This window comes from Anolis carolinensis, unplaced genomic scaffold (genome assembly GCF_035594765.1).
Source record: "Anolis carolinensis isolate JA03-04 unplaced genomic scaffold, rAnoCar3.1.pri scaffold_13, whole genome shotgun sequence".
Taxonomy (NCBI): Eukaryota; Metazoa; Chordata; class Lepidosauria; order Squamata; family Dactyloidae; genus Anolis; species Anolis carolinensis.
This window is the reverse complement of record NW_026943824.1, coordinates 19801571-19817142: the sequence shown is the minus strand read 5'-3', so window position 1 is coordinate 19817142 and position 15572 is coordinate 19801571. Positions and strand designations below refer to the sequence as shown.

Sequence of the window (15572 nt, the reverse complement as noted above, 5' to 3'; positions counted from 1 at the left end):
TTATTATACACTCCCCCCTTTTTTTCCTTTCCATTTTTAAAGACACGGCAAGCTTTTATCACAACAGGTTGCACACATAAACAACTATATTCTGAGGCTGTGTTTTTTATAAATATATACACAAGAGCACGGCAAGACATCGTCTAAAATCTTCCATTTAGCCTTGTCCGTCCTCTCTCCCTTCTCCCAACCACACACCCATCGATCAGTTGTGATGCCAAGTTACCTTAGCGGCAAAGACCCCGTTCACCCGCATGTCGAGACGGAGATTCTCGGTCATCTTGTCGCTATAGGAAGTCACGCTGAACAAGTTTGGAGAAACCTGCACCACTGCCACTTGCTGGTGGAAATGCGAACACATGGCCTGCTCACTAAGGATTTGCACAGAGTTGGTTGTGTTCACAGCTAACAAGTTTTTCTTCGATCCCCACTAGGAAGGACACAGAGAAGCAATGGTTAAAAACGGCGTACGGAAGGACCTCCTATGAAGGCTAACAAAAGTCAAAGAGAAAATAAGGGCTCATGTGTATCAATCAATCCATCTACAGTAGAGTCTCACTTATCCAACACTCGCTTATCCAAGGTTCTGGATTATCCAATGCTTTTTTGTAGTCAATATTTTCAATACATCGTGATATTTTGATGCTAATTTCATAAATACAGTAATTACTACATAGCATTACTGCGTATTGAACTACTTTTTCTGCCAAATTTGTTGTATAACCTGATGTTTTTGTGCTTAATTTGTAAAATCATAACCTAATTTGATGTTTAATAGGCTTTTTCTCAATGCTTTCTTATTTTCCAACATATAATAATAATAATAAAAAAAAATTTTCGTGTCAGGAGCAACCGGAGTTGCTTCTGGAGTGAGAGAATTGGCCGTCTGCAAGGACGTTGCCCAGGGGACGCACAGATGTTTTTGATGTTTTTACCATCCTTGTGGGAGGCTTCTCTCATGTCCCCGCATGGAGCTGGAGCTGAGAGAGGGAGCTCATCCGCGCTCTCCCCGGGTGGGATTCGAACCTGGCAGCTTTCAGGTCAGCAACCCAACCTTCAAGTCACTTAGTCCACTATGCCATCTGGGGGCTCCACATAATAATAATAATAATAATAATAATAATAATAATAATAATAAACTTTATATACTGCCCTATCTCCCGGATGGGACTCAGGGCGGTTTACAGTCATAAAAGCAAACACAAACATTACATAACAACATAATACACATTATTAAACAAAGTAAAACAATACGATTATAACAATAAATCACACTTACATGACCAGATCAAGGGGACGGGAACCATAAAACCAATATATTAAAATGTATCATTTTAGGCTAGGGAAAACTTGTGCAATATATTCAGGCCCAGAAATCGGCGGTATTCGCTTATCCAACATTCTGCCAGCCCGTTTATGTTGGATAAGTGAGACTCTATTGTATTTATTAATGCTCCAACTAATGGACAAAAACAACAGGCACATGTGTATAGCCGCCCCAATTGAGTAGATACTCTGGGAGCAATACAAATAGGCACTGAGATTAAACCACTCTTCATGCACCCAAAAAACCAGAAAGAAATCTCTGAGCGGTTTACCTGTATTTGAATGATGTTCCCTTCCAGCTCTGTGGGTGCCTGGAGCTTCCACCTGTCCTTCCCTTCCATTGACCAGGCGTTTTGGCTGGAGAGGGATGTCTTCCTCCACATGGCGATTCTCCCTTTATCTGTGCCACCCGACAGAAGACCTGCCAGATACATCAGACTCATCCCATTACATGAAGATCATCATCTAGGCACACATACCGTATATACTCGAGTGTAAGCCGACCCAAATATAAGCCGAGGCACTTAATTTTACCACAAAAAAACTGGGAAAATATTGACTCAGTAGTTTAAATTTTTTTGAATCTTTACATCAAACTGAAATTTAAAATATGACTGTTCAACTCTGATTAAATCAGTATTTTCATCTTCTTCAATGTAAATGTGCTTATGTATCCTTTTAATAATAATAATAGTGAAATAAATGAAATAATAATAATAATAATAAATGCAGTAAAATAATAAATGTAATAATAGAGTAAAATAATAAATGTATTAGTAATAATAAAAATAAATAAATGTAAAAGTAACAACAATAATAGAGTAAAATTCGTATCTATTTACGAATTCGTATCTATTTACGAATTGGTTACTCATAATGTGCACCTTGCTTATCCACTATTGCAACCTCATTGTTTTTAATTTGATGTTTTAATTCTGTGTTGTGTTTTTTTCCCCACCTACTGTGTATATTTTATTATTGTTTTTTGTTTTTGTCCTTTGTTGTTTTATATTTTATCATTGCTTGTATTTTGATTTCGCTGTAAGCCGCCCCGAATCCCCTTCGGGGGAGATGGAGGCGGCATATAAATAAACTTATTATTATTATTATTATTATTATATAAATGTAATAATAGTAATAATAGAGTAAAATAATAAATGTAACAATACCAATAATAATAATAGAAAAAAATAATAAATATACCATATATACTTGAGTATAAGCCCACCAGGCCCCTCACCCGAGTATAAGCCTAGGAGGGGTTTTTTTCAGTCCTAAAAAAGGGCTGAAAAACTAGGCTTATACTCGAGTATATACAGTATCTTTCCATCATGCTACCTACCAGGAAGACAAGAAGCAAAGGGAGATGAGGCTATTTGTCATGAAAGGATCTCTTACACTTCTAAGGGTGTGCAAGGGAGTCTTTTGCGACAAAGGACACAAGGCACAGAGATGATCAATAACACGGACACTGAAGGGTCCCCAGTCTTTCTTGAATACTGAAGGGTCTTTCGTCTGAACCCTTTGAAAATAAATGTCTTTACAAATAAATACAGTAGAGTCTCGCTTATCCAACGTAAACAGGCTGGCAGAACATTGGATAAGCAAATATGCTGGATAATAAGGAGAGATTAAGGAATAGCCTATTAAACATCAAATTAGGTTATGATTTCACAAATGAAGCACCAAAACATCATGTTATACAATAAATTTGACAGAAAGAGTAGTTTAATACACAGTAATGCTACGTAGTAATTACTGTCTTTACAAATTTAGCACCAAAATATCATGATGTATTGAAAACATTGACTACAAAAATGGCTTGGATAATCCAGAACGTTGGATAAGCAACTGTTGGATAAGTGAACTCTACTGTGTGTGTGTATATCTATCTATCTATCTATCTATCTATCTATCTATCTATATAAAAGAGTGATGGCATCACGGCGACCCACAAAACAACAAAACTACAGGCCCCCCGACCTCGAAATTTGACAACACAACCCATCATCCACGGCTCCAGGTTGATACAACAAAAAGAAAAGAAAAATAAAGTCCTATTTGGAGAGAGAGGAATAATGGCTTTTATCCAATTGCTGCCAGTTAGAAGGCTAAGCTCCTCCAACTTAGTCTCCTAGCAACCCAATAAAAAATAATAAAAAACACTAAAAAAAAATTAAAAACACTAAAAAAATTAATACAATAAAATACTATAATAACAGAAAATAACTAAAAATAATACAAGAAAATAATAAAATATAATAAATAAAAAGATAAATTACAATAAAATTAATTAAAAATACAAATAACGTCAAATAACAATTACACAACAATTTTTAACCAATACCACCACCACTTTGCCACAGCAACGCGTGGCCGGGCACAGCTAGTATATATATATAACCATTCTATTATTATTGTAGTATATTGTTATATGATTACTATTATATTATTATTATATTATTATTATATTATAAATGCGTTGGATAATCCAGAACGTTGGATAAGCGAGTGTTGGATAAGTGAGACTCTACTGTACTTGAATTCAAAAAAAAAAGGGAAAAAATAACATGAACACTGGGTTGTTGTGCATTTTCTGGACTGTATGGCCATATCCCAGGAGCATTCTCTCCTGACGTTTCACCCACAACTAATGGCCGGCATCCTCGGAGGTTGTGAGGTCTGTTGGAAAACTAAGCAAGGGAGGTTTATATATCTGTGGAAGGTCCAGGGTGGGAGAAAGAACTCCTTTGTTCTGAGGCGTTAGCTGCTACTGATTGATTCATGTCTGGATCTCCCCCATTTTCAGAGTGTTGTTCCTTATTTAACTGTCCTGATTCTAGAGTCTTTTTAATACTGGGAGCCAGATTGTGTTCATTTTCGTGGTTTCCTCCTTTCTGATGAAATTGCCCACATGCTTCTTGTGGATTTTGATGGCATCGTGGTTGTGAGAGTGTTCCAGCATGTCTGTGTTTTCAAATAACATGCTGTGTCCGGGTTGGTTCATCGAGTGTTCTTCTATGGCTGAGCTCTCTGGTTGAATCTGTCTTCAATGCCTTTCATGTTCCTTGATGTGGACCCTGCAGGAGTCTATCGTATACCAAAGCTTGGCTGCTTCCATCTGCAGCCAGGCTTTGAAGCTGCAAGGCCATTCAATGCTAATCAAGCTGGTCAATTGCAACATTCACAGTTGCCTCCAACAGGCAAGAGTTCTTTCTTTCTCCCACCCTGGACATCATTCCACAGGTATATAAACACCACTTGCCCGGTTTCTAACAGACCTCACAACCTCTGAGGATGCCTGCCATAGATGTGGGCAAAACATCAGGAGAAAATGCTTCTGGAACAAGACCATACAGCCCTGAAAACTCCCAGCAACCCAGTGATTCCGGCCATGAAAGCCTTTGGCAATACTATAGTTCAGTTCGCTTCTTGGTTTCCTACGAACTCCAGTAAATCATCACTGAATGCTGTCCATCTGCAAATAAAGATGAATTCAATGCTGAAAATCAGTGCAACAAAATCTCTCACCTTTAGCACTGCAATAGGAAATACAGTTGACACATTCTCCTATTTCAAATCCAAACTGCTCATCCAGAGACACCACATAGTTCTCACCTCGCTCCAAGTCCCAGAATCTATAGGGCAAAGAAGGCAGTCAATAGGAGTTTCTGTAAGAGATGACTTGGCTGGGGGAAAATAACTAAGTGGCACAGCAGGTTAAACTGCTTTTTCAGAAATTGAGATTTATCGTTCACAATCAGGAGAGATACAGCAAAAAAAGGGAGGGACTGGTTCTCTGTTCATTTCTTTGGTTCTAGGTCAACTGATTTACACATAATTTTAATACTATTTATTTGAGAACTCCCACAAACATAAAGAAGATTATATCTACACATACAGGTCATTTATTATATTAAATTAATTAAAGTTTTCTTACCTCACAACCGGTTCCCCTGTTGCAGTGATAAGAAGGCTATGGTCAGTCAAAATAATATCAGCAGGGTGACCAATCTTCCCACTCAGCTTTACCTGATAATAAAATATATCCTATGAGATACTAATACTACTACTACTAATAATAACAACATTTATTTATATACCGCCCTTTCTCCTCAAGGGACTCAGGGCGGTTTCCAACATAACAGAAAACCCTAGAACAGCTTAAAACCATACAACAACTAAACATAATTACAATAACGTACATAAGTACACAAGACATACAATTCATCAATTAACACAGACTTGAGGACCAATGACAGAATATTCCAAATAACAATATTATTTGTATTAACTAAACTGTTTATTGAGAAAAGCAAATATAAAAAGGCAAAAACACCAAATGTAATATGAAAAGCAATGTCTAAAGAGTAAAGGGAAAAGGGCATTCAGGACGCAATACTCCGAACAGCACAGTTCTGTTCAATAATAATAATAACTACTACTAACCAGCTGTGCCGGGCTGTGGTGCAGCTGGTTAGTAGCCAGCTGCAATAAATCACTACTGACTGAGAGATCATGAGATCGAAGCCCAGGCTGGGTTAAGCTCCTGATCATTAATAGTCTAGCTTGCTATTCACCTAAGCAACCCGAAAGACTGTTGCATCTGTCAAGTAGGAAATATAGGTACGCTTTATGTGGGAGGCTAATTTAACTCATTTATAACTCCATAAAAATTGCCAGCAGCATGTGGAAGGAATGAGGAAGTACTACCATCAAGGACTCGGTGTCACAAGTGGACGATGAAGTGGCAGCTCCCCCTGTGTCCGGAATCGAGCATACCCTCATGAAGCCAGAAGCTGGAAAATGTTAAATTGCCGCTGTGTCTGTCTATATATGTCATATATCTAATGGCAGTGATTGTTTGCCATGTATGTGTACATTGTGATTTGCCCTGAGTCCCCTTTGGGGTGAGAAAGAAGGGCGGAATATAAAGACTGTAAATAAATAAATAAATAAAAAGCCAAAATCAAAACACAGGCATAAATCCTAAAGCAAGAATCATAAATCCAAAAACAAGAATACAGGAACTTCTTAAAAACAGGAATCCATGAACATGAAACAAGACCCAAGACCCACATGGTAATTCAGCATTGCCCAATCTGATTCTAAGAAAACATGGGCCTCTTCAGTAGAAGACCTTGATGTAAACTAAATTAAGTAAGTAAGTAAGTAAGTAATTAACTTTATTTTTCTACCCTGCCACCATCTCCCGACATGGACTCGAGGCAGCTAACAAAACAAGTAGAAACATATTGCAATAAATAGACCACAATAAAATCGACATTATAGAACAATACATTACAATGATCATAAAACTCATTAAAAGCATAAAATGAATAAAAACAAAGTAAAATGGAATGAACCACCAGGTTAGTGGAGGGGGTGGTATGGGGGGGGGGGGGGACTAAAGTGCAGTAATATAGTTATAATATACAGTAGAGTCTCACTAATCCAAGCTAAACGGGCCGGCAGAAGCTTGGATAAGCGAATATCTTGGATTATAAGGACTGATCAAGGAAAAGCCTATTAAACATCAAATTAGGTTATGATTTCACAAATTAAGCACCAAAACTTCATGTTATACAACAAATTTGACAGAAAAAGTAGTTCAATACGCAGTAATGTTATGTTGTAATTACTGTATTTACGAATTTAGCACCAAAATATCACGATATATTGGAAACATTGACTACAAAAATGGCTTGGATTATCCAGAGGCTTGGATAAGCGAGGCTTGGATTAGTGAGACTCTACTGTAGTTATAAAGTACTTTATAGACTAAGACATATTTTGTATATAATTTACAATACATAAAGCTCTGGATCCTGTAAGGAAAATGGTAATCTGTGCCCACTTTATAAAGTCCCACAGTACTTTATAACTATATTAAAGTACTTTATAACTATAACTTTATAACTTTATATAGTTATAAAGTACTTTAATATACAGTGGAGTCTCACTAATCCAAGCTAAACGGGCCGTCAGAAGCTTGGATAAGCGAATATCTTGGATAATAAGGAGGGATTAAGGAAAAGCCTATTAAACATCAAATTAGGTTATGATTTTACAAATGAAGCACCAAAACATCATGTTATACAACAAATTTGACAGAAAAAGTAGTTCAATACGCAGTAATGTTATGTTGTAATTACTGTATTTATGAGTTTAGCACCAAAATATCATGATATATTGAAAACATTGACTACAAAAGTGGCTTGGATAATCCAGAGGCTTGGATAAGTGAGACTCTACTGTAGTTATAAAGTACTTTAATATAGTTATAAAGTACTGTGGGACTTTATAAAGTGGACATAGATTACCATTTTCCTTTCCAATATACAGGATCAAGAGCTTTATGCATTGTAAATTATATACAAAATATGTCAAGTCTAAAACAATTTATTGTGTCAGTCTATAACTTGTTAGAAACCTCAACAACCAAATCTCAGACTGAAGTCTGTCTTAAGTCATTGAGTCTACAACATACATGACCTACCTTCAAGAGTTCCTCTATTTCTCCTTCAAGAGAAATTTTATGAAGCGATAAAAGGAGTGTCTCTGTTATGACCACCAAGACATCATTTTCCATAAACAGTAGTTTTTGAACTGGACTCTCTGTAGTCAATGCCTGGCTGGTTTTCCCTCTTTCGTTCACATAATGCACAGTCCCTGCAACAGAAACCAAGACTTGTTTAATGGTATGTTCTACTGGTATATTATGCATTGTGCACATATTGAAAATTAAACCCTGCTTAATTATGCATTCAAAGACCAAATTTATTTTTTCTCAGTAATAAAAAATGTTGCAGTTCTGATATCTTACACCACAAAGCTAGTTTGTCCTGCATCGGACTCATATTACAAATATTTTTGTAGTATTTTATCCATTTTTCCATGGATTTCGTGCCAGAACTTTTTTACTTTTTTACACTTCCGCCACATGTATGAAATTTCCCTTGTGTTTTCCGCATTTCCAACATTGTAATTTCTTAATAGTCCCATAGTTTAGTTCTAATGCTCGCTGATGTATTTTATGAATGTTATTTTATTGTTATTGTTTTAATTATATATGCTGTCGTTGTATTGTTTTATCTGTTGATTTGGGCTTGGTCCCCATGAGAACTGCTCCGAGTCCCCTCGAGGAGATGGAAGCGGGTTTTAAATAAAGTATTATTACAGTAGAGTCTCACTTATCCAACACTTCCTTATCCAACACATTTTTGTAGTCAATGTTTTCAATACATCGTGATATTTTGGTGCTAAATTCGTAAATACAGTAATCACTACATAGCATTACTGCATATTGAACTACTTTTTCTGTCAAATTTGTTGTATAACATGATGTTTTGGTGCTTAATTTGTAAAATCAATAACCTAATTTGATGTTTAATAGGCTTTTCCTTAATCCCTCCTTATTATCCAACATATTCGCTTATCCAACATTCTGCCGGCCCGCTTATGTTGGATAAGTGAGACTCTACTGTATTATTAATCACAACCTCGCTGTTATTTGGCTTTATGTAAGAAAAATATCCGAAGAACTAAGTAAATCACTATTTTACCATTATCTGGTGAAAAATACAATTCTTACAAATTGCTACTATTTTTCTATTAATAGGTGAAAAAAAATCACTCATTTACTGGTCTGAATGCATATCAGTGATTAATAAGAAGAGGAGAATTCATCAATAATTGCGTCCCTAAGAATGGGATTAAAGAAATGAGCTTAAAAGGAGAAAATGTGAAGTGTGTCATTCAAAGGACAATGGAGATGGCATCACCAAGGTAAGGCTGCTCATATATAAACAAACATTGACCAACAAACTACAGCCGCTTTGTCTTTACCATCGGTCGTGCTGATAAAGAAGGACAGCCCTTCCTGGGGTCCCATCTTCAGAGACATCCCCATCCCAGCTTTTCTCCAGTTGAACATGTCCAAGGCCTTCTCGTCCCCACTCACCGCCGCTTTTGCCAACTGCACCAGGTCCCTGTAGACAAGAACAAGATGTATTATTTTTGCCTCCTTTCCAACAGAACTTTGTCTCTAGAAAAAAAATGGATAACAACTGTACTTTCAACCAGTAGAAGAGGAGGAAATATCACTTTGGATAACTAACTAATTGGTGGTCCAAACAATAGCCCTGGCCATCTAAACCAGGGGTCCCCAAACTTTTTAAGCAGAGGGCCGGTCCACAATCCTTCAGACTGTTGTGGGGCCGAATTATCATTTGAAAAAAAAAAATACAAATTCCTATGCATACTGCACATGTCTTATTTGTAGTTCAACAACAACAACAACGAAAGAAGAATACAATATTTAAAAATGAAAACAATTTTAACCAACATAAACCTATTAGGATTTCAATAGAAAGTGTGGGCCTGCTACTGGCCAATGAGATAGTTAATTAGGATTGTTGTTGTTGTTGTGTGCCTTCAAGTCATGTCAGACTTTGGCCGAGCCTAAGTCTAAAATTAATTATTTATTTACTGCATTTATTTACTACATTTATATCCCACCCTTCTCAGAGAAGCTGTATATATATACAATATATTATATTATTAGCATAACGCAATATTAGCATTATACATTACTATATTGAACTATACCACTATACTATTATATAATATGTAATATATAACATATAATTATTATATGGTATTACTATTAGTATTATATTGTATAAAATAAGATTATATGTATATACAATATATATTATATTATATTATTATATTATTAAAACTGATATAAAAATATTATATTATAGAACTGAGGGCGGGGGCCAGGTAAATGACCTTGGAGGGCCGCATCCGGCCCCTGGGCCTTAGTTTGGGGACCCCTGATCTAAACTCTCAACACAAATTGAGGCAGTCTGCAATTGTCCTGAGAGGCAAAAGGGTCCACACATTGAGTACCAAATCATGTCTCTATAATTTGAAATGCCAGGCAGTTTTTGGAGCCAACTCTCCCTGATCGAGGCTCTGCCTGCTTTGCCAATCAAAAGCAAAAAGGGGAGAGAGAGCCCAATATTCTCACAGTCACTTGTTTATTTCTTATTTCTTAAAAAAAAAACAATGCATTTTGCTGTCTATTAAAGTTGGTCTACTAAAGGTATTACACTAAAAGTATCAGTGAAGAAAACAACTCCGCTAGAGGCCATTTATTTATTTTATTTATTTATTACAACATTTATATCCCGCCCTTCTCACCAGAAAGGGGACTCAGGGCGGCTTACAATAAACACACATAAAACAATTATACAATACACTATAAACCAAATTAAAAATTATTAACTTACGTCAACATTCATAAAAACATTCTAAAATACAAATGGGAGTGTTCAAATTCAAAAGACTGGGTCTGTCAATTGAGTTCTGGCGTACATAATAATAATTAGCGCTAATTCTTATTCGAAAGCCTGGCCCCACAACCAAGTTTTAACCTTCCTGCGGAAGGATAGGAGGCCATAATTGTTGGAGATAGCAACCTTTTCAAGCCTCTTCTATCTAATGCTTTGTCTGTTTACAATGTGTTGTTTATTTCCTGAAATGTATGTCTGTTGCACATCAGCAGGGTTTCACCTTGCTACCAGCACCCACTAAGAAACCAAGTGTGAAAGTCAGAGCAGTTTACTATATACATATAAATAAAAGGCAAAAATACTTTGCAGTGAGCAAAGGGTAAAATCCAAGAGCTGATATAAGAGGCAAAAGTCACAAGCAAAACTGATCACAGGAAACAATCCCAACGGCAGAATAAATCTAAAGCAGGGCTTAAAAACTGGAACATGAATATCTAGGCAACAGAGAACCGGGAACATAACATGAACATGAATCCCGAAAGACCCCATGGAACAAGATACCACAACATGAACTTGACGTGATCGCAGGAGGAGACTAGGAGACTTCCCAGGGAAAGTGACGTTGCTAGATCTGAAATCCCTCGAGTACAGAAGCCAATGTAGGAAGTTAGAAGTAGGTTGAGGCTTGGGTTCCTTGGAAGTGGACTGTTATTAAAGAGAGCTGTACAGAGCAATATAGTTTTGAAGAGACTGTTAAAGACTTTTAAGTTAAAGATACAAACTGAAATGTTTTAAAGCTTAACCTGACATGAAATGTACCTGTATATTTAAAAACATGAAACTGTGAGTAAAACCAACAGGTTATTTTAAAGAAGTCTACTTGAATCTTTGTCTGCTGAAAGCATCAAATATAAACAAGATATTTATGCACCCAGTGATCTTCCATTAGGCAATAAACTAAAGGAACACTCTTGAAACTCTGCTGCCCATTAGGTTATGACCCTAACAGATCATAATCCAATAGTCCAATAAAAATGTGTTGTTTAGCTGAATTCTAATGTGACCTAAAGATCTACAATGCTTCTGCTGAAATTTGAGTCTGCATCAAGAAAGCGATTGGGCTCCCAGCCGAAAGGATTTTCTATCCTCTTCCTTTCCCAATGATGGCAAACACCTTTTAGTTTCCAATGACAGCTCTTCCAGAGAATCTTCAAACAATTTAGAACTCTTAAAAGTGTATCAAGTCAAAATGAGCTTTGGGTTTATTACCTGTACTCCAATTTTTCAACCACAACTGAAATCTCTATAGACCATGAGTCAAACTGCAGAGAATCCAAACTGGCATCTGCCATTCAGGCAGAGTTTCGAGGACATCCATAATGAGGTGAAGTTTGTTCCAGCTCAGATGTTACAAACTGAACATTGAAATGTCAGCAACCCCAATTTCAACAAAATACCTATAGAAATCTAGCCAAACTGTTCGACTTACTCGCCAGGAGGTGGTGGCCGGAAAATGCAACAATTGAGATGCTTCCCATATTCATGCTTAAGGAGCGGGGGGCCTTGAACTCTCCCTCGCTGGTCCATCCGCCATAAAACAAGGACACCGAGCTATAAAGAAAGAGATTAAGATCATATCCATTATTTGCATGTTATCCTCTGATTCATAAAGTCATTTAGAACTTCTTGAAACTAGTTTTAGTAAATGTATTTGATTTTTTTTGTAAAGAAAGATGAAATAGAAACTGTTCGAAATAGTTGCCTATGTGTAAAGCCACCTTGAGTCCCCACCGGGGTGGAGAAAGGCAGGGTAAACATGTCGTAAATAATTAAATAAATTTACATTGATATTCATGAATATGGTGACAAGGCTAGAAGACAGCTTAGAACAATGGTATCTTGCTCTCTAAGGCCCCATCTACACTGCCATATAATCCTGTTTCTGACTCCAGATTATCTGCTTTGAACTGGAATATATGGCAGTGTAGACTCCACATAATCCAAATCAGATAATCTGGATTCAGAAACTGGATTATATGCGAGGGTAGATCTGGCCTAAGAAGGCCCTTAATGTAATTTTCCATATTTTTTTAATTTGTTTTGAACAGTTCCTAGCTCATCTTTCTTTACAAGGAGACTCAGAATGGCCTTAAAAACAAACCATAAAATAGAATGATAAAATACATTAAAACAATAAATTCACCATTAATCACATAATCCTCAAGCATAATCCGGGCCGTACCAATAATCATCACACATCATTCCATGTCAATCTATTGCACAAGTTCTCCAAAAGCTTGGCCACAAATCCACATTTTTAATTTCTTACGGAAGGTCAGGAGCTGATCTAATATCCCTGGGGAGGGAATTCCACAGCCGAGGGGCCACGGGCTATAGAGATTCAGTTGTGGTTGAAAAAATGGAGGGCAGGTAATAAACCCAAACCCAAATGACTTTATGCTCATTTAAGAGTTCTATATCTGCTTTCAGCATTCCAAAGTTGAGCACTCTACAATAGAGCATATGAAGGAATAGTCTGTGTAGTAGTAGGAGTAGTAGTAGTAGTAGTAATAAAATTTATTATCTGCGTCTCCTTTCCTTAATGAAAGTTCCTCTGATAATAAATGAAAAATTAGTAAATTGGAAAAACAGATAATAGATAATATTAACTCTTGTGGAATTGAATGATTTGATGGCAGTCTTCTCCAAATACAGTAGTCTCACTTATCCAAGCGTTGCTTATCCAAGCTTCTGGATTATCCAAGCCATTTTGGTCAATGTTTTCAATATACAGTAGTGTCTCACTTATCCAACACTTGCTTATCCAACATTCTGGATTATCCAACGCATTTTTGTAGTCAATGTTTTCAATATATCGTGATATTTTGGTGCTAAATTCGTAAATACAGTAATTACTACATAGCATTACTGCCTATTGAACTACTTTTTCTGTCAAATTTGTTGTATAACATGATGTTTTGGTGCTAAATTTGTAAAATCCTAACCTAATTTGATGTTTAATAGGCTTTTCCTTAATCCCTCCTTATTATTCAACATATTTGCTTATCCAACGTTCTGCCAGCCCGTTTATGTTGGATAAGTGAGACTCTACTGTATGATGATATTTTGGTGCTAAATTCGTAAATACAGTAATTACAACATAACATTACCGCGTATTGAACTTTTTCTGTCAAATTTGTTGTATAACATGATGTTTTGGTGCTTAATCTGTAAAATCATAACCTAATTTGATATTTAATAGGCTTTTCCTTAATCCCTCCTTATTATCCAAGATATTCGCTTATCCAAGCTTCTGCCGGCCCGTTTAGCTTGGATAAATGAGACTCTACTGTACCTTATGACACTTTTTCCCTTGATCCTTTTCAAAATAATTCTTACTATAGTACTGGCCCACTGTCACCATCCACTAAAGGTTCTTTAGTTAATTCTGTTAAATTTTTGTTTCCAAACATACATGATAGTTGCTAAAATGATGGACAGCAGAGGAAAATTTGCATTTTGCCACCTACTTTGTCACCGGAGACTAGCCGGGTTCCATTCGTGCTCCAGTTTAGGATTGTGATATCAGCATTGTGGTTGGAAGGGACAGCGTGATGCTCCTTGTCTTGCTTGTTCACCACCACCACGTCCCCCATTTCGCAGCCCACGGCCAGGATGAGTTTGGATGGGTGCCAGTTGAGGCACGTGGCTCGAAAGTTTCTTTCCAAGTAGGCATCACAGGCATACTCGCCCTGGAATTTATGTGTTGCATTTTATTTTTACAGTTCTCATTTATAAACATATACCCTGCCTTTTCGTCAAAAAACAAAACAAAAAGCCCACTTTCTGAAAATGCAGGTGGCTCTGTCCTCTAATGTAAGTATTATATGTTGTTTTCCACCTTTGGAAACTGCCCTGAGTCCCTTCAGGAAGATAGAGCGGTATAGAAATAAATTATTATAATTATTTTATTATGACACAGCAAACATAATAATAATAATATAATAACTTTATTCTTATACCCCGCCCCATCTCCCCAAAGGGACTCCGGGCGGCTTACATGGGGCCATGCCCAAACACAACAATGTAATAACAATAGCAAGACAATAAAACAAATTACTCAACCATAAAACATCAGCATCAATAAAACAGTCATAAAAAGTCAACAAACAAGATAGATATGCTGAATTTCGTATCACAAAATCACAAGTCGAACACTTCCCAAGTGTATAGGACTGTGTGATGTATTATTATTATTATTATTATTTTATTATGACACAGTAAACAAGACAGACATGCTGGATTTCGTATCACAAAATCACAAGTCGAACACTTCCCAAGTGTCTAGGACTGTGTGAATGTATTTATTATTATTATTATTTTATTATGACACAGCAAACAAGATAGATATGCTGAATTTCGTATCACAAAATCACAAGTCGAACACTTTCCAAGTGTATAGGACTGTGTGATTTATTATTATTATTATTATTATTATTATTATTATTATTATTAAATATAATGACTACCGAAGCGGAATCTCTTAAATTACCACTGCTTTTTGGTGGAAATTACATATTTTCAAGAATTGTTTTTTATAAAAGCTAAATTTGTCATGGGAACAAATTTAAAACTGTCTTTCCTCCTCAGAAATTCAACAGAATCATTTTTCAAATGCTTACCTGTTCTTGAAAAATACCCACACTGCCACCAGAATTTGAATTAACAGACGCAATGGCCAGAAACGGCTGGATATGGTGCCACGCAATGTGGAATTGTGGTCCGTGGGACTCAAGAGCTTCTATTTGATGGTTCACGTACACAGCCATTTCGAAAGCCAACAGCTACACAGCTACAATACAAAAAAGCATTTAGCAATTAAGAAGCTGTAGCAATTAAGACCTGGGCATCAGAGCAAATGGGAAAGTGGACTACACAGTAAAA

The 15572-nt window shown here is 36.5% G+C and overlaps 1 protein-coding gene across 6 annotated transcripts in view; it reads right to left on the bottom strand.

The window, feature by feature from the left end:
• ift140 (intraflagellar transport 140) overlaps positions 1-15572 on the bottom strand; it is a 77739-nt gene that overhangs the window by 59594 nt on the left and 2573 nt on the right. For all 6 annotated transcript variants that reach the window (XM_062964493.1, XM_062964494.1, XM_062964492.1 and 3 more), the window contains 9 exons: positions 15311-15480; positions 14159-14380; positions 12118-12239; positions 9175-9317; positions 7826-7998; positions 5267-5358; positions 4858-4964; positions 1599-1747; positions 227-430 (listed from right to left, as the gene is read on the bottom strand). In XM_062964493.1, the coding sequence (XP_062820563.1) occupies positions 227-430; positions 1599-1747; positions 4858-4964; positions 5267-5358; positions 7826-7998; positions 9175-9317; positions 12118-12239; positions 14159-14380; positions 15311-15457 (1359 nt within the window). In that variant the 5' untranslated portion in view covers positions 15458-15480. The remainder of the gene's footprint in view (positions 1-226; positions 431-1598; positions 1748-4857; positions 4965-5266; positions 5359-7825; positions 7999-9174; positions 9318-12117; positions 12240-14158; positions 14381-15310; positions 15481-15572) is intronic.